The sequence below is a fragment of the Sorex araneus genome, chromosome 1 (genome assembly GCF_027595985.1).
Source record: "Sorex araneus isolate mSorAra2 chromosome 1, mSorAra2.pri, whole genome shotgun sequence".
NCBI lineage: Eukaryota > Metazoa > Chordata > Mammalia > Eulipotyphla > Soricidae > Sorex > Sorex araneus.
Genome location: NC_073302.1, coordinates 1,619,586 through 1,636,533, shown reverse-complemented (window position 1 = coordinate 1,636,533; position 16,948 = coordinate 1,619,586). Strand labels below are relative to the sequence as shown.

Below are 16,948 nucleotides of genomic sequence, written 5' to 3'. Positions count from 1 at the left end.
AGCTCAGGGACGGGCCCCGGGGACCGAGGACCCCCAGGCTGAGGCTCCCGGAAGCCACGCCCCCATGGGCACGGCCCGCATCCCGCACCGGCTCCCGGGATGGGTCAGGGTGGCTGTGAGCCCCGGGGCCTCCTCGCCCTGAACTGGCCCCGGGCAGGCTGGCGGCTCTATCTCAGGGAGGCGTCTTTGCGGGGGCCGGGAGGGAGACGTGGTGGGGTCACCTGACACCAGCACCCCGCCGTGCCCAATCTGGGCACCAGCCTCCCCCTTGCCGAGGCCCGGGCCCCACCGGGAGCCACGCCCGAGGACACAGACCGCGAGAGTTTAAGGGCCCCTGAGTCACGACCTCTGGGCGCAGAGACAGGGGCGGCACGTGCAAGGAGCCTAGACAGGGTCACAGCGGCCTCGTGGGAGGGGCGGCTGGGCAGGGGCGTGGGGGACTGGGGGACGCCCTGGCTGCCCCCGGGACCGCCACAGTCACGGCGGCCCCTGGAATGCCGGGAGGAGAGAACGTGCGCTACTTACGGGGGGGCCCTTGGGTCCGGGAAAGCCCGTGGGTCCTTGGGGTCCGTTGGGTCCCTGGGGACAGAGAGAGTCAGGCGCCGGGAGGGACTGCGGACCCACCGGCCCCCTCCCGCAGGGGTCGCGCCCCAGAGCTGTGTCCGGCCAGTGCACGAGGACACGCCCTCGGGCCGGGGGAGCCCCCGAGTCCCGCCCCCCCCCCCGTGGGAGGAAGAACGGGCCCCGACACCCAGCCCCAGACACGCACCCGCTCCCCGGGGGGCCCGGCCGGGCCGTCTCCTCCGGAGTTGCCCTGGAGGGAGAGAGGGGAGCCGTCTGACGGGTGGACGAGGCTGCAGGCCGGTGGTGCCTCGGCCGCTGCCCACGGCGCCTGGGAGGTCGTTAGCAGGGCCGAGACGGCCCCACGCCCGCGCCGGGCACAGCTGCAGACCCCGACCTCACGGCCACTCGGACCCGGAACAGGCAACAGCCCCGGGGCAGCCAGGGCCCAGACAGGACCCAGGACCCCACGGTGGGCTCCTGGCCTGGGCCCCGAGGGGGGCCGTGGTGGGGACAAGGCGAGAGCTGGGCAGTCTGCACGTCCGGACCCTCCATGCGGGAATGGGGGTCCCGGCCCACCCACCCCTGCAGCAGGTCTGGCGACTCAGAGGGACCCTCCTCACCCCCAGCCCCAGGGGCAGAAACGTACCTTGGGGCCGGGTTTCCCAGTGATGCCCCGGGGGCCTCTCTCTCCCCTCGGGCCCTAGACCGACAGAGGGTGGTCAGTTCGAGTCCTGGACACGCCCAGGCCCCCCGGCGCCCCACGGTACATGCTCCCCACTCCAGAGTTACCGTCGGTCCCCGCTGGCCCCGCGGCCCCGGCTTGCCCGGCGTGCCCTAGAACCAGAGAGGGGGGGTCACTGAGGCCTCTCCGGCCCCCGAAGGGCCCTGTCCAGCCAAAGACCAGGCCAGGCCGTGGCGCTCACCGCGCCAGGATGGTGCCGCCCCTCCTCGCGCCCCCCCCTCCTCGCGCCCCCCTCTTCCTTAGTTGGGGATCATTATTGCAAGGAAAGGGAACAGAGTCCGCCCTTTCATACATAATTCACTCCTGCTACTGTAAGAATATTAGCTATTAAATTTTCAGCAGGCTCTGCCGACGAGGAAAGCTGCAATTTAATACATAAATCATCGAGCAGGCCCTTACTTCGCCTCTAATAGAATTTAGGTTCCTTTTTTCTTGGAGGGTGTTTGCATTTTCCAAAGCACAGCAAGCCCGCCCCGCCGTGGAGCCGCTGGGCCGCGGGCCCCAGGCCCCTGAAACCCTCTCTCTGCGCCTTGCCAGCGCCCCCCGGGGCTGCAGGGACGTGCGGGGCGGGGCCTTGAAGCACCGCCGGGTCACCCCAGAAATCCCCAAAGCCCCTGCTGGCCGCGCCTCAGGCCTTTCCCAGGGGTACCGGGGGCAGGCCCTGAGGGCCTCTTCCCGTCTCTCCCTCGCGCCCCATCGCCCGGCCAGCACGGACGGACGGACCATCAGCCCCCGCACCATCCTGGGGCTCCCAAGGACGCTTCAGGGCGTCTGGACAGGGGAACCCACCCCCAGCCCGGCCGCTCAGACGACGGACACACAGCAAGGGGGCACCCGCCCGGCTCCTGTGGTCACACGGCCATGGGGGGGTCCTGGGGGTCCTGCATGGCCAGGGAACCGTCTGGTGACAACCCAGCTGCCGTGCCCGCCGCACCCTCGGGCTCAGCCTCCGGAGAGCCACTCTGCGAACAGCCACGGGGGCGGCCGTGGGACCCCAGGGCCGCCGCCGTGTCCTTACCCGGCCGCCTTTCTCTCCGTTGGCGCCAGGAAACCCAGCGAATCCGATAGAGCCCTGAAAGAGAGCGGGCCGGAGGGAGTGTGGCCGCCGCTGAGGCCACCTGCCGCCCCTGCCCACCCCGTCCCTCCTCGTCCCTCCGTCCAGGCCCCCAGCCCCCCGCCCACCCCGTCCCTCCTCGTCCCTCCGTCCAGGCCCCCAGCCCCTCGCCCACCCCAAGACCGGCACCGCCTCTGCACCCCCCCGACCATCTGCCCCACACACATTCTCCAGCTCTCCAGGGTCCAGATCTCAGAACCGCGCCGAGCGCCCCGCGCTCCCCCGCCCCTCACGTGGGGACGGCTGCAGCCCCACACCCGGACACTTCGCTGCTGGGGCTCTACCCACAGCCCGGGGGTCTCCACGCCCCAGGACCTGCGCCCGCCCGGCCCTCCCCTTGCCGCTGCCCGAGTGGCTCCAGCCCCCGCAGGGCCCCCGCCGCCCCCCACCCCAGCACCAGCGAGTGGGCAGGCGGGCCGCGGTCACCAGCCGGGCACGCAGGTCCCTCGGTCACTTGCCTTCGGCCCCTGCCTGCCGGGGTAGCCCGGGAGTCCCGGCACGCCGAGTTTCCCCTGCAGGAACAATCCGCACTCAGGGCCCGCCCCTGCCCCCACGGCGTCGGACCCACAGTGCAGCCCCCCGCCCCCGGCGGGACAGGAGGGGCTCCACGGGAGCGAGGGGCCGCGGGCTCAGCCGGAGAGGACACGGCTCAGGGCCCCGGACCCTCAGCAGCTGGGCCTGGGGGCGGGTCCAGGCAGGGGCACAGACTCTGCCGGTGGGAATGGGCGGGAGTGTGGGGCCCGCCGGACCTGCTCACTGCCCCGCGCCCACACCCCGGCCCCCGTCCACACCCCAGCGCCGGCTGCTGCCCCCGTCCACGTGGTGGGATCTACACGGCAGGAGACCGGGTGGGACCCCGGACGTGGATCGCGGGGCCCAGAGCCCCAGGCTCACGGGTAGCGGGACTGGGACCCCCAAGCTCGGTGCCCACCGGAGGAAGAACCCCCCAGAAATGCCCGCGGGGGCCTGACCCCGTGGGGCCTCCCGATGGACCAGCCCCACCTGCCCCTACCTTCTCCCCGGGGGGGCCCAGGGGCCCAGGGTCACCGTTGGGGCCGCCACGACCCTTGGGGCCCTCGGGACCATCTTCTCCTCGGGGGCCAGGTGGGCCGATCTCCCCCTGCGAGTCGGAGGAGAGGAGGTGAGGACCCGCCCACCCGGCCCTGCCGCCCGTCCGGGCCCCACCCCCCGGCCCTCACTCACCCGGTCGCCTTTGATGCCCATGTCCCCCTTGAACCCGGGGAAACCGTCTTCACCCTGCGGGGACCAGAGCCCAGTTGGGACCGAGACCCGCCGGGCAGGGACCAGGAGGGGTGCCCAGACCCTCCACAGTCCCGCCCCCCGGCTGCCCACAGCCCCTCCTCGGGCCTCCTGCCCCCTCGGGCCCAGCCAGGACGGCGGGGAGGCCCCGCGAGCTGCACGGCCAAGGCCAGAGGCCGCAGGGTCACCCGCGCTGGGCACAGCCCGGCCCGCTCAGGCCCCCGCCGCCGGCCACCCCTCCAGCCGCGCCCGGAGACGAGGCCATGGGGCGCGTGGTCACCCCGCGAGAGGCCGCCTCAGTCTCCGTGGCTGTGGCCTCTGGTCTGGACACACGAGAGGAGCCAGGGCCCACGCCCCCAGACGGGCGCTCAGGACCCGTGGGCGCCTCGTGGGCTCTGGGGGCGGCACCCACCTTCTCGCCCTTGGTGCCCTTCAGGCCGCGAATGCCATCTGCCCCCTGCAGAACAGAGAAGGGCGGGGGTCTCAGCCCCTGGGCCGCATAGGAGGGTCTCTCCCTCCCTCCGCTGGGCCTGACATGCCCAGACTCCAGCCACCTCGCTGCCTCGCTGGTGCGTGTCTGGGGCCACAGAGCCCAGAGCCCAGCGATGCTCCCTAAACAGTGCTCCCAGGCTGCAGTCATGAATTTCAGGGCCCTCTGGATGAGGGGCAGGGTGGCCCCAGGCATCCAAGTGACCTCACTAAGAACCGTAACTGCCCCGTGGAGAAAGGACACTCAGGGCAGGCTCCCGCCCTACCCACGCGGAGCCCCCCCTGCCCCACCCCACGGGCACAGCTGAGGCCAGCCCCCCTCCCAAGGCCGGGCCAAGGAGCAGATTCAGCAGCAGGCTGAGGCCCAGGAGCCCTGTCGGGCCACAGGCTGCAGCGCCCTCTGGTGGCCGGAGCCTGGGAGGCAGGAGGGACTGACACGGGAGGGCCATGGCCTGGGCTGAGCAGCCGATGCCCGGCAGGGGTGGGGCGGGGGCGGAGCCCAGGGTCAGCCTGTGTCAAGGGGCAGGTTTGGGGCAGCTCCCGGGGTGTGGGGACAAAGTTCACCTAGACCGTGCAGATGGCGGGCCGGGACGCCCAGAACCCCCCTGAGCCGGGACCACTGTCTGTGACGGGCTTGGGGCACAGGGGCCAGGTCACCCCATCCTGACCCCACAGGGCTGCGCCCTCAGCCCTGCACCCTCAGCCCTCAGCCCTGCACCCTGCGGCCTCAGCCCTGCACCCTGCGCCCTCAGCCCCGCACCCTGCACCCTCAGCCCTGCACCTCAGCCCTGCACCCTCAGCCCTCAGCCCTGCGCCCTCAGCCCTCAGCCCTGCCCTGCGCCCTCAGCCCTGCACCCTGCACTCTCAGCCCTGCACCTCAGCCCTGCACCCTCAGCCCTCAGCCCTGCACCTCAGCCCTGCACCCTCAGCCCTCAGCCCTGCACCCTCGGCCCTGCGCCCTCAGCCCTGCACCCTGCGCCCTCAGCCCTGCACCCTCAGCCCTGCGTCCTCAGCCCTCAGCCCTGCACCCTCAGCCCTCAGCTCTGCACCCTGCACCCTCAGCTCTGCACCCTCAGCTCTGCGCCCTCAGCCCTGCACCCTGCGCCCTCAGCCCTTCACCTCAGCCCTATGCCCTCAGCCCTGCACCCTCAGCCCTCAGCCTTCAGCCCTGCGCCTCGTCGCTGAGGCCGAGCAGTGGGGTGTGGCGGGACTCACCTTCACTCCCCGAGGGCCGGGGTAGCCGAGTGGGCCCTGGGGCCCAGGGGGACCCTGAAAGAGAAGGAAGCAGGTGCTGAGTCTCTCCTGACACCCTCCCGGCCTCCGCAGGGAGGGGTTCTGCGGGGTCGTGCGCAGGGAGGGGTGCCCTGCTTTCTTCTCGAAGGGGCCCTAACGCAGAGCCTGGGCAGCAGGGGGATAAGAGTCCCCCGGCCCCGCGGGACCCCGCACTGCAGCATGTAGCCCGCCCTCTCCCAGGCTCCGTGCCAGCCCCCCACCAGGGGGGAAGGGGGACGTCGCCCAGGCCGGGCCCCCTGGGACACACAGCTGGTGGCTCGGGACCCAGGTTCAGGGGTGTCAGAGCACTGGGTGGGGAGTCCGAGGCTGTGTCTGCTGCAGGGGCTGAGCAGTGACCCACCTGACCGCCTTTCTCGCCGGGAGGCCCTTCTTTGCCGGGGTGTCCCTGTGGGAGAGAAGCGGCCAGTCAGAGGCTGTCAGCTCTGTGGGGGCCCTCAGCTGTGTGTGGGGGAGGACGGAGCCGAAGCTGGACCCTGGGCCTTGGGCTCCTGCCAGCCTCGGCGTGGGGGGGCTGGGGCCAGCTGAGGTCAGTGCGTGCCCAGCACCGACCAGCACAGCGCAGCGGGGCCTCACCCCGGAAACCAAGCGGTGAGGGCTAATGAGGCGCAATTACGTGTGCGTGTGGATTACAGCGCGAAGATGACACGGCTAAACATGTGTCGTCTCTGCGTCTCTCGCCGAGCTGCCACAGTGCTCAGACACGAGGCAGAGGCGCCCCACGGCCAGTCTTTAGTGGGTCATCGGAGCAGTAAACGCCCGTCACGGCGCTGGTGGCCTCCCACTCGCCCAGACGCTCTGGGCAGGGTGGGGCTGACCCTCCCACGGACCCCCACGCCCCCCCTGCACACTCGCTCTGCTCAGCACACACGGACAGTACCTGCCCCCCACACGCACACATCCCACACGAGGCAGCGCACGTGTCCGGCACGTACCACGGACAGAGATGCATGCGCACACAGCCACCAGCACGAACGGGCACTCCCGTGCACACACGTGAGGCCACTCACCTGCGCACACGCACCCCTCCCACAGACACTTGGCACACACGTGCACTCACACGGGACCGAGCGGCCCCACGCCGGATCCAACACCCGCTGCTATTTCAGGGCGTCTAATTTGGCTGCACAGCTGTGCTCATGCTGCAAACACATTTTCCGATCACCCGCCCTCCTGGGGTGCTAAAAATACGCCCTGGCACACGCGGCGCCCCCTCCCCGACTCGGGCGCGTGACGGACGGCCTGGAGCCAGGCCCAGCACCTCCTGCCCGGGCCTCTGCTCTGGGCCCAGACACGCAGCGCCTGAGCGTGCGAGCCGCCCGGGGAACTGGGGTCACTCCATCCGCGCCCACCGGGGCTCTGGCTTCCCAGCCGCCATTCTGGGGCGCGAGGGCTGCATGTGGGAGACGGTGCCCTCGAGTGGCCGCTCACGTGAGTACGTGTGCGACGTATGTGTGCACATGAGAATATGTGTACATGTGTATGTGCATGAATGTGTACATGTGTGAGTGCACATACATGAGCATATGAGTGTGTAAACACGTACTATGTGTAACAGTGGGTGTGTATGTATGTAGGTTGTGTATGTGAATGTGAATCTATATAGAGCATATGTGAGTGTGAGCATATGTGTGAATGTATGAGCATGAATATGTGTATGTGTCACTGTATGTGAGTGAGTCTGCGTATGGAACATGTATGTGATTATGTGGATGTGTGACTATGCACGAGTAAGAATGAGTCTGTATGTGAATCATGTGCGTGAATATGTGAATGGGCATGTGTGAGTGAATATATGAGAACGGTATGGAGGAAGCATGTACATTAATCTGTATTAGCAGGTACACATGTGTAAATGTGCATGAGTGAGCTACGTGTGTCTGTGTGACTACGTGTGATTACTTGTGAGCGTGTGCATGTGTATCTGTGTGTGACTGTGACTGTGTATGTGTCTGTGTGTGACTGCATGTGTCTGTGACTGTGTGTGCCTGTGTGACTGCGTGTCTGTGTATCTAAGTGACTGTGTGTGTCTGTGTATCTAAGTGACTGTGTGTGTGTCTGTGTGTGACTGTGTGACTGCATGTGTGTCTGTGTGACTGTGTGTCTGTGTGTCTGTGTGACTGCGTGTCTGTATGACTGTGTGTCTGTGTGACTGCAAGTGTGTCTGTGTGACTGTGACTGTGTGTGTGTCTGTGTGACTGCATGTGTGTGTGTGACTGTGTGTGTGTGACTGTGTGTCTGTGTGACTGCGTGTGTCTGTGAGTGACTGCGTGTGTGTCTGTATGTGCACACATGGGTGTGCAGGGGTGCGGTGGGTAGGGCACTCACCGGGGGTCCATCGGCGCCGGGCATTCCTGGGAGGCCGGGCTTGCCCAGGGGACCCTAGAACGAACCAGAGACGCCTGAGCCTGGGTTCACCCCCAGGGCCTGGGGCCCAGGTTCCGCCCGGAGACCCAGCCCCGAAGGGCCCTGGGGCTGGGGGCTTGAAGACTGGGACCCACCCGAGCAGGACGTATTTGGGGTGGCCAGATGCCCTGAGGCCTGGCTGCCGGGCACGTGTGGAGAGCGAGGGGAGGGGCACGGGAGGAAGCGGGGCCAGGAGGGCAGGGGTGCGGCCCTTCCCTCAGCACCCAGCCCAGCCGCGTACCTTGTCCCCGGGAGGGCCGATGGCGCCCTGGGGTCCTGGCAGGCCCTAGGGGGAGAGGGGACAGGTGAGCACGCCGTGGCCACCCCCGCCCACCCCACCCTCACTCCCACCGCTCACCTGGGCGCCGGGGTTGCCCTGCTGTCCCGGGGGGCCGGGCTCTCCCTGCGGGCCCTGTGGGGAACAGCAACGGCTGGAGGCGCCAGCTCCCACCCGGGCGGGCAGGGGGCCGGGCACTAGCAGGACACAGCGTCGCTGCCCTGCTCTGGGCGCCCCGACCCCGAGCCTTCCCGCCTGCCTGGCCACAGCAGGTCCCCCACGCACTGGCCACGGGCAGGACAGGGACCCCGGACACTCACCACGTTGCCTTTGGGGCCCGTCTGGCCGTCCATGCCCGTCACGCCCTGCAGGAAGGAACCCGCTGAGAGCCGGGGAGGAGAGTGACCGCGGGGAGCAGTGACCTCGGGGAGCAGTGACCGCGGGGAGGAGCAGCGACCATGGCCCGTGTGCAGGTGGGGTCAGCACGCACGTCAGGCCCGTGGTGGCATGGGGGTACCGGGTGGGGGGACAGGCAGACATGCAGGGGGGCTCAGACTTACGGGTGGGCCGGGAGGGCCTGGGGGCCCCTTGGGGCCCAGAAGACCGCGCGGCCCCTGCGAGAGAGCGGAGAGAGGGGCTCGGTCCATTCCTGCTCTCCGTGACCCCAGGGCCCGCCCTCCGCTGGGTGCCCGGGGCCAGCTGAGCGCTCAGACGGGGGCTGGGGGCGCCCCCAGGGCCGGGGAGTTGCACCCTGGGCGCCCGCCACCCTGTCGGCTACGCTGGGGCTCGAATCAGGCCTGAGTCTCCACATTGGAGCCGGGGCCCAGGGCTGCGCGGAGGGGACGGCCGGGTGCTGGGACAGGGGCCTGGACTGCCTGATGGCACGGCCACCCCCGCCGGGCCCCACCCTCCGCGGGCACGCGTGGCGCAGGGCTGCGGGGTGGGGCGGGTGCCGAGTCCTGGCCCGGCGCCTCTCCCCAGCCGACCCGCAAAGGCGCCGGGAGAGTGGAGGGTCCTTGGGAGCCCCCCTGGGGCGGCCCTGAGCCCCCACTGAGCCCCCACAGGCAGCACCTGTGCCCAGAGGAGCCGTGTGCGACCGGGGGGCCCCAACACCCACCATGCAGCTGCCCCCAAGATGGACCCGCCCGGCCTGGTGCTTCTAGCGCGAGCCCCCTCGCCCCTGCCCGATCTGCTCGCCCGTCAGCCGCCCCTTGGCTCGGGTCCCAGGCTGAGCGCTCTCTGAGCAGTGCTCCGAGGGGCCCGGGGTCAGCCAGCAGCCAGCACACTTACGGGTTCCCCGGGCAGGCCGCGGGGGCCGACTTCTCCGTCGTCACCCTGAGGAGAACGAGGGCAGGGACTTAGGGACGAGCCACACGGGAGCCCTGGCGAGGGTCCGGACAGCCCGGCGTCCCGCCCGGGCCGGGGACAGGCCTCGCTGGGGCTGGGGACTGCGTGGGAGCTGCGGCATCAGGCGAGGGCTGGGCCAGGGCGAGCGGCGGGGACCGAGGAGGGACGAGCGGGGGGAAGGGGGAGGGGCGGGGGGAGGATGGGCTGGCGGGGGGTGGGACACGCTATGGGGTGGCCGGGGTGGGCGGACAGTGCATGCCCGAGGTGCTGCCCAGGAGGCCGGCTCTGTGGACACGTGGCCAACACGCGGCACGGCCAGAGGCACCGGTGTGAGGGGACGGAAACACGACCGACAGGCGAAGGCCGGCGGGCGTCCAGCACCCGAGATGTGAAGGACACGGACCCCAGTGGCCTCGCTCCTGCGGCCTCACGTCGCGGCACGTGGCCTGCAGCCCCGGAGCCCGCCCGCCCGCCCGCCGTGCCCGCCTGCCCCGAAGCCGCCCAGCCCGCGCTGTGAGGGCCAGGCGGGCGCCAAGCCCCCGGGGGCCAGGTGCGGGCACTTACCCTGTCTCCATCGTCTCCCGGGGGGCCCGGGGGGCCGGAAGGGCCAGGGTCGCCCTAGGAAGAGACAGGAGCCACCTGAGAGGCGTGGCCCCGCCCCACACTGACCCCCAAACCCTGACCCGGAGGCGTCCACAGTCACAGACGCTCTGGGGCTCCGCGAGCAGGAGGGCTCACGCCGGCCGCAGGGACTGGGCGCTCCTGTGGGGTGGCGGGCGGGCCCCCCGACGGACGAGATGCCGAGGGTCTCCACTGCCCACTGCCCCTCAAAGGGCCCTCGGCCCCTGCAGACGCTGCTGGGCCACAGCAGAGCCCAGAGCCTGTCCCCGGTGGGCCGAGGCTGCTGGGGCGGGGGCGGCCCAGGCGCAGGCACAATGCCCAGAGGGGTCCCCAGACTGCACCCTGGGCTGCCAGAGGGGACACGCCCGCGCCCAGGACTGTCGGGGACACTTACCCGGTGACCTTTCTCCCCAGGAAGCCCCGCCAGGCCGTCGAAGCCCCGGTCGCCCTATGGGAGAGAGGCGGGTGCTGAGTCTGCACAGCTCGCCCCCCCCCGGGCGGGCACTGCCAGCCCCGAGCCTCACCCCACCAGCGACGGCCGCAGAGGCTCACGTGGGGCCCCAGCCTGAGCCGCGGGCGGTGCCAAGCCAGAGGGCGCCCGCCTGTCCTGCCCCTCTGGGGCGGGTGGGGCAGCGGGCACAGGGACCCCCTCCCTCTGCCCCGCCCACCCACCGGGTGCTGCCAGGTGCCTCTGCAGAGGGCCGAGGACGCCGCTGACCTCGAGGGACCCGGAGACCTTCCCCTCCCCGTGGCCTGGGCCCCGTCAGCCGGTCTGTTCGCTCAAGACACCGGGCAGTGCGCGGTGGGCAGGGGGCACCTACCTTGGGGCCCGTCTGGCCGGGCATTCCCCGGGCTCCGTCACTCCCAGCCCGGCCCTGCAACAGAGGAGGCAGGTGGCACCACAAAGGTGGCCCCCACGGCTTCCTGGGGGCCAAGTGGGGAGCTCCCGCATTTGCCCACCCCCACCTGCATGGAAGGGGCCCCTCAGGCCAAACGCCTGAGCCCCAGTGCCCAGCGCACCCGCTCCCCGAATAGGGGCCCCAGTGCTGGGGACACCACCCTGAGGCCACACAGCGCCCGCAGGCGGGGCCTCGGAAGTGGACCTCCCTGGACACGGGCTTCTGCAGAGTGGGGGAAGCCAGGTCGGTCAGCCCGACCGCCTCAGTGGAGGCCACAGCAGGAAAGGGCAGGCAGAGTCGGCCCAGCAGGAATGGGGCAGGGCACATGGGTGGGTGGAGCCAGGAGTGGGCGGGACACCTGGGTGGGTGGGGCAGGGAGTGGGCGGGGCACCTGGGTGGGTGGGACAGAGAGTGGGCGGGGCACCTGGGTGGGTGGGACAGAGAGTGGGCGGGGCATCTGGGTGGGTGGGGCCAGGAGTGGGCAGGACACGTGAGTGGGTGGGGCCAGGAGCGGGCGGGGCATATGGGTGGGTGGGGCCAGGAGTGGGCGGGGCCTTCTGGTAAGGTCCGGGTGGGCGGGGCCAGAAACAGGCGGGGTATTGAGGTGGGCAGGCCGAGGAATTTGGGGCAGGGCCGCGGAGTGGCCAGGTCTCCCATCTGTGGCCACAGCCAGGTGGAGGTGGACCCGTAGGGGGTCACATGAGCCATGGACGGTGGGAGTGTGTGGGCCTTGGGCAGCAGAGCCTGGCGGGCTGGGTTGGGTCGGGTTGGCACTGGCCCTTGCCAGGGCCCCTGTGCCCCCCTTGCCGGCTGACTTACCCTTCTGCCCGGCTTTCCTGTGGGGCCAGGCGGGCCCTGCACGCCGCGAGGACCCTGTCCGGAGTCACAGGACAGGATTCAGTCAGACTTGTGCTTCCCAGGAAAAGCAAATCCCTGTTCCCAGTTTCCCCCCGGACCTGGGGTGCCCTCCCGACAGGAGAGACCGGGACAGAGCACCCACACATCCCCCCGCTGCCACCCCCAGTGGGGAGCCGCGTACCTGAGGCCCCATGTCTCCAGGCTCACCCTTCAGGCCACCGCTGCCAGGGGGGCCCTAGGGAGACAGGACGGGGTTGGGGTGGCCGGCGGGGGCCCTGGGGATGAGCAGACGTTCTGCCTCTCCCACAGCTCCCCATGCCCAGCACCCTACACAGACATAGCGCACAGGGGCGGGGGGGGGGGCAGGAGGTGCAGGGAGGAGCGGGGAGCTGTAGGGAGGGGAGGGGAGGAGGGGGAGGGGCGGGGAGGAAGGGGGGAGGCTGGGGAGGGGCTGGGGTGTGGAGCCCTGCCCCTCTGCAGTGTAAGCCCCAGGTTCTAGAGCCTGGTCAGAGCAGGGGTGCAGCAGAGCGGGAGAGGAGGACCGTGTGGGCCTCTGAGGACCCCAAAGAGGCCGGGAACCCCGGGGTCACGGCAAAGGGCAAAAGCAGGCGGTGTCTGTGCAGCCCCCAACCCCACCCCAAAGAGGTGCTAACAGGGGCGGGAAGGAGCACTGTCTCCAGGTGATCGGCACGAGGGTCCCCACGCCCCTGCGCAGCGCCCACCCGCAGCTGTCCACTCACCACAGGACCCGGCCTCCCTGTGAGTCCCATCGGGCCAGCCGGGCCTCGCAAGGCCAGCTGCAAGAGAACGGGGACGCTGAGTGCAGGGCTCGGCCCGGCGGGTCACGGGGCCCAGAACCTCCACCCGCTGCCCAGGGCTCCTGGGCCAGTGCGGCAAGGCCAGGGAGGGGCTCCGTCCACTGGGGCACCTGACCGGGCCTCGGTGCCCTAGCGCACGGGGCGGGCGCCCACCTGCACAGCCCGGAGCACCCGGCCCCGCTGGGTGTCATCACCGGGTACACGTTTCCTCTCGCAGGCCGGGCTCTGGGTGCCCAGCAAACGGCCCCCCGCGCCCGCCCCACCCCTGCGGGCAGCGTGGGCCCCGCCCCGCCCCGCTCACCCTGGCCTGCTGGAGAATGGCCTGAGCCTGCGACTCCTGCGCCGACACCATGGGGCCTTTGGAGCCCGCGTCGCCGCCGCCCCCAAACCGGAACTGCAGGCGGAAGACCAGGGGTCACCAGGGGTCGCTGGGGGGCACCAGGGGACACCAGGGCCACAGGTGGGCCAGCAGGTGCCCTTGGCTTCCTTCCAGGGCCGGAGCCCGGGGCCTGGCGGTCTCCTGGGAAGGGGTCAGCGCCCAGCCCCCACCGCCCCCTGGGGCCCTTACGGGGAGCATCAGCATTGTCCCGGGGGGCCCAGGCAGCCCGTCAGCTCCCGGCAGGCCTGGACGTCCAGGGGGACCCTGCAGGAAGAGGGGGGAGAAGGTCAGCGTGGGGCCTGCAGAGGGGCGGGAGCATCAGGGACAATGCAGGCACCCCTAGAAATGGAACGTTCCGGAACCCAAGCCCAGAGCTGACGGCTGGCTGCGGGTGGGGAGGGGCAGAGGGGCTCTGGGAGGGTCCGGGGAAGGCAGCACTTCCGGGCAGCAGGGCACGGGGGCGTGGTGGGGTGGCACCCCTGAGCACGCACCTCTCCCTGTCAGCACAGCTGGGGGGGCCGAGGGGAGCCAGGCTGGGGCCACCCACCCCTGTAAGCTGCTGACCCCAGCACAGAGTGGGGCCAGCACGGGAGAAAACGGCCAACGGGACTGCAGTACCCCCGGGCCCCACTAGGGGGCACAGCAGACCAGCGAGTCCTGGCCAGGTGGGGAGGACCCTGTCCCCCGGATGGAGCCCTGGACCACGACCTACGGCAGGCAGCCCCTCGGTAGACCCCCAGCCTGACGGTGGACTCCCAGCCAGTGAGGAAGGGGCCACGGAGACGGCCCCGTGAGACGGCCCCGTGCCCCCAGCGCCCGCAGCTGAGGCAGCTGCTCGCAGGGGGGCTCTGGGGTGCCGCGTGCTCTGCGGTGGCGGGGGAGGGGGAGGGCATGGGGGCGTGAGGAGGACACGGCCGTGGGGTCACCCTCACCCGCTCTCCGGGGTCGCCCACTTGGCCGGTGGGACCCGTCGTTCCAGGAGGTCCTGGGAGACCCTGGGGGAGGAGCAAGTGAGTAACGCGGAGGGGCCGCAGCCCCCCCCAAACCCAGCCGCCAGCACCCGCCTCCCCCCAGCGCAGCCCGGGGCGGCTACTCACCGCGGGGCCTTCGGGGCCAGGGGGGCCCTCGATGAGCATCCCCTGTGGGAGACACGCGTGAGGCCCCTGGCCAGTGTCTGCCCTCCCCTCCCTCCCCTCGGGGCCCCTCCCTGGCCAGGCCGCCTTCCCGCCCCCCTTCCCGTCCCTGCCTTCCCGTCCCCCCTCCCCCCCCGTCCCCCTCCCTGTCCCCCGTGCAGACGTCTCCCAGGGCACGTGGGGCCCATGCGGCCACACGCTCACTTCAGCCGCCCCCCAGAGTGCGGCCGGACACTGCACCCCGCAGGGCTTCAGGCTGGGGCCCGGGGGTCGTAGCCCAGGGTCCGACCGTCTGGCCTTCCTGCTGGGCAGGCCCCGGCTGTGTGGGCCACGGCGCGGGGCAGGGTGGGGGGCGGGGGAGGAGGCAGCTGCCCTGGACTACTTGGGGCCATTCTAGACTGTTCCGGGAGGCTCCAGACTAATCTCCCAGCGTGAAAGGCCCTCAAGAGCGTGACCTGCTCCCCAGGGGGTAAAGACTGTGCCCACCCAAGGGAGCCCCAGGGCTGCGGGGCACCGAGCTGGGGTCAGCCAGGGGCCAGGACCCCCGTCCCTGCAGAGGACAGCACCGGCGCCCTCGCGGTCACGCCCAGATGAGCGCGGTTGGGCCGCGGGGCCGGGGGCTCCGTTCCCAGCAGCCCCTGGGAAGCCCCCGCCACCCCCGCGGGCGGCACTGCCCGGCCACACACCACCAGGCCAGCGGCCCTGGCGCCGTGTCCACTGCACAGCCAGAGGCGGGGCCTCTCGGGCGCCCAGGACGGGCCCCGGGGAGGCCCAGGGCCGCTGAGCTTGGCCCTCCCGCGAGGGGCGCCCTGGCCTTCGGGGGCTGCCTGCTGGGCGGCAGCGAGGGGCTGGGTCTGGGTCTGGGCGGGGCCCGCTGTGAGTGACGGTGGGCGGGTCTCCGGAGCCGGGCGCAGGGCACCCCTCCGGCAGGCCCAGGGTCTGGGGGCCGCCCCAGGCCCACGTGGCGTCCCAGGGGACCGGCCATCTGCTGCTGTGAGCTGCGCTGCGGGCGGCTGGCGACCAGCCCGGTGGAGAAGCGCCAACTGTTTACACAGCGCCGGGGGCGGGGACCCTAACTGCATCCAGATGTGCGGCCCCCTGACCCCCTGGGAGCACCTCGGCCCCGCCCCCACCCCGGCCAGTGTCCACCCACTTCCGGGGGAAGCCTGGTCAGGAGCGGCCCAGGCTGGCCCGTACCCCAGAGCACTGCTTAGTGGGGACACCAGGACAGGCGCAGCCCGAGCCCCTCCCTCCCTCTGGCGACTGGCTCCCCGCCCCTCCCAGTCCCCTCGGGAAAGCCCAGTGCACGGGGCCGGCGGGAGCACGGGGACCCCTGCACTCACCACCGCTCTGCACAGCCCGCTCTGCAACTGCCCAGCCTCGCCCCTCGCCCGGCCCCTTCGCCCAAACACGCCCCCTCGCCACGCCACGCCCCTCGCCCAGCCACGCCCTTCTCCCCGCCCTATCGCCCAGCCCAGCCCCGCCCCCTCACCCAGCCATGCCCTTTGCCCAGCCCAGCCCCCTCGCCCACCACGCCCCCTCGCCCAGCCACGCCCCCTCGCCCAGCCCAGCGCCCGGGGGCCAGGGGGACACAGCGGAAGCTGAGTGCCCCACGCCCCCACACCGTGTAGCAGCAGGTCCTTCCCCGTCAGGCCTGTCAGGAGAGCTTCCACCCACCCAGACCGCCTGTGCGGGGCTCTAGAAGCCTCTGCAGACCAGGAGTAGGACCAAGCCTGAGAACTTGGCTGACCCTCCCGCCCTGGGGTCTCAGAGCCGGATACGGCCTGCTGCCCTGGCCAGGGGCTTCCCAGCTGCACACAGACCACCTGTCTCCATCCCAGGACCCCACGGTCAGCGTGTCCCGGGAGCCCCAACTTCACTTCCTCCATCGGCCCCCCAGGATATGCCCTGGCAGCTCCCCTGCTGTGACCCCAGGCTGGCTGCAGGACAGGACTCTGGCCTCCAGCGCATCCCAGGAAGATGCACACTTGTCAGTGTGCATGTGTGGGTTACTGTGTGTGCACGTATGTGTGTACTAGTGTGTATAAATGAATGAGCGTGCATGTGTGTGACTGAATTTACACGTGCATGTGTGCATGTGTGTGCATGTGTGTGCGCATGTGTGACTGAATTTACACATGTGCATACATGTGCATGTGTGCGTGCATGTGCATGAACGTATGCATATGAGTGTGTGTGTGCATGAGTGCGGGGGTTGTGTGTGTGTGTGTGCGCATGCATGTGTGTGGCCTCTACGGCCAGCCCCTGGTCTGGGGACTGCTGCCACTCAGTGGCCACCGCCTGCCCCCACCCATGTGCTTGGCCCCTGCCGGGGACGCGGGTACCCGAGGATACTCCTGGGTGCCTGAGCTCCCGCCAGGCCCACCCTGGGCGGCTGACCAAGCTGCCTCAGGGTCTGCGGTTCCCAGCGACCTCCCAGCCCCTCCTGGACGCCCGCATCTCCTTGTCACACAAAAGAAACCATGAGTGACACACCGCCCCGGGGCGCCGCGCCACCGCCCCGAGGGGCCCCGACAGCCTGTGCGAGGGCCTGTGCGTGTCGAGGGTGCAGGCGCTGGGACCCAGCCCCCAGGGGCTCCTTACCGGCTCGATGATGGCTGGCTCGCCCTTCTGCCCCTTCTCGCCGCGCGGCCCTCCGATCTGGGGTGGCGAGCCCGGTGGGGGGGCGGGAAGAGCCCGTCAGAACACAGGCCCAGCCCGGCGCCCGCCCCGCCCCCGAGCCCGGGCGCC

The 16,948-nt window shown here is 70.8% G+C and overlaps 1 protein-coding gene across 2 annotated transcripts in view; it reads right to left on the bottom strand.

The window, feature by feature from the left end:
* COL5A1 (collagen type V alpha 1 chain) overlaps nt 1-16,948 on the bottom strand; it is a 65,676-nt gene that overhangs the window by 23,956 nt on the left and 24,772 nt on the right. For both annotated transcript variants that reach the window (XM_055132951.1, XM_055132956.1), the window contains 28 exons: nt 16,802-16,858; nt 14,162-14,203; nt 13,997-14,059; nt 13,254-13,328; nt 12,987-13,079; nt 12,608-12,664; nt 12,049-12,102; nt 11,829-11,882; nt 10,932-10,985; nt 10,505-10,558; nt 10,054-10,107; nt 9,433-9,477; nt 8,703-8,756; nt 8,463-8,507; nt 8,224-8,277; nt 8,107-8,151; nt 7,788-7,841; nt 5,803-5,847; nt 5,385-5,438; nt 4,093-4,137; nt 3,624-3,677; nt 3,433-3,540; nt 2,879-2,932; nt 2,325-2,378; nt 1,354-1,398; nt 1,211-1,264; nt 770-814; nt 526-579 (listed from right to left, as the gene is read on the bottom strand). In XM_055132951.1, coding sequence (XP_054988926.1) covers nt 526-579; nt 770-814; nt 1,211-1,264; nt 1,354-1,398; nt 2,325-2,378; nt 2,879-2,932; nt 3,433-3,540; nt 3,624-3,677; nt 4,093-4,137; nt 5,385-5,438; nt 5,803-5,847; nt 7,788-7,841; nt 8,107-8,151; nt 8,224-8,277; nt 8,463-8,507; nt 8,703-8,756; nt 9,433-9,477; nt 10,054-10,107; nt 10,505-10,558; nt 10,932-10,985; nt 11,829-11,882; nt 12,049-12,102; nt 12,608-12,664; nt 12,987-13,079; nt 13,254-13,328; nt 13,997-14,059; nt 14,162-14,203; nt 16,802-16,858 — 1,566 coding nt within the window. The remainder of the gene's footprint in view (nt 1-525; nt 580-769; nt 815-1,210; nt 1,265-1,353; nt 1,399-2,324; nt 2,379-2,878; nt 2,933-3,432; nt 3,541-3,623; nt 3,678-4,092; nt 4,138-5,384; nt 5,439-5,802; nt 5,848-7,787; nt 7,842-8,106; nt 8,152-8,223; nt 8,278-8,462; nt 8,508-8,702; nt 8,757-9,432; nt 9,478-10,053; nt 10,108-10,504; nt 10,559-10,931; nt 10,986-11,828; nt 11,883-12,048; nt 12,103-12,607; nt 12,665-12,986; nt 13,080-13,253; nt 13,329-13,996; nt 14,060-14,161; nt 14,204-16,801; nt 16,859-16,948) is intronic.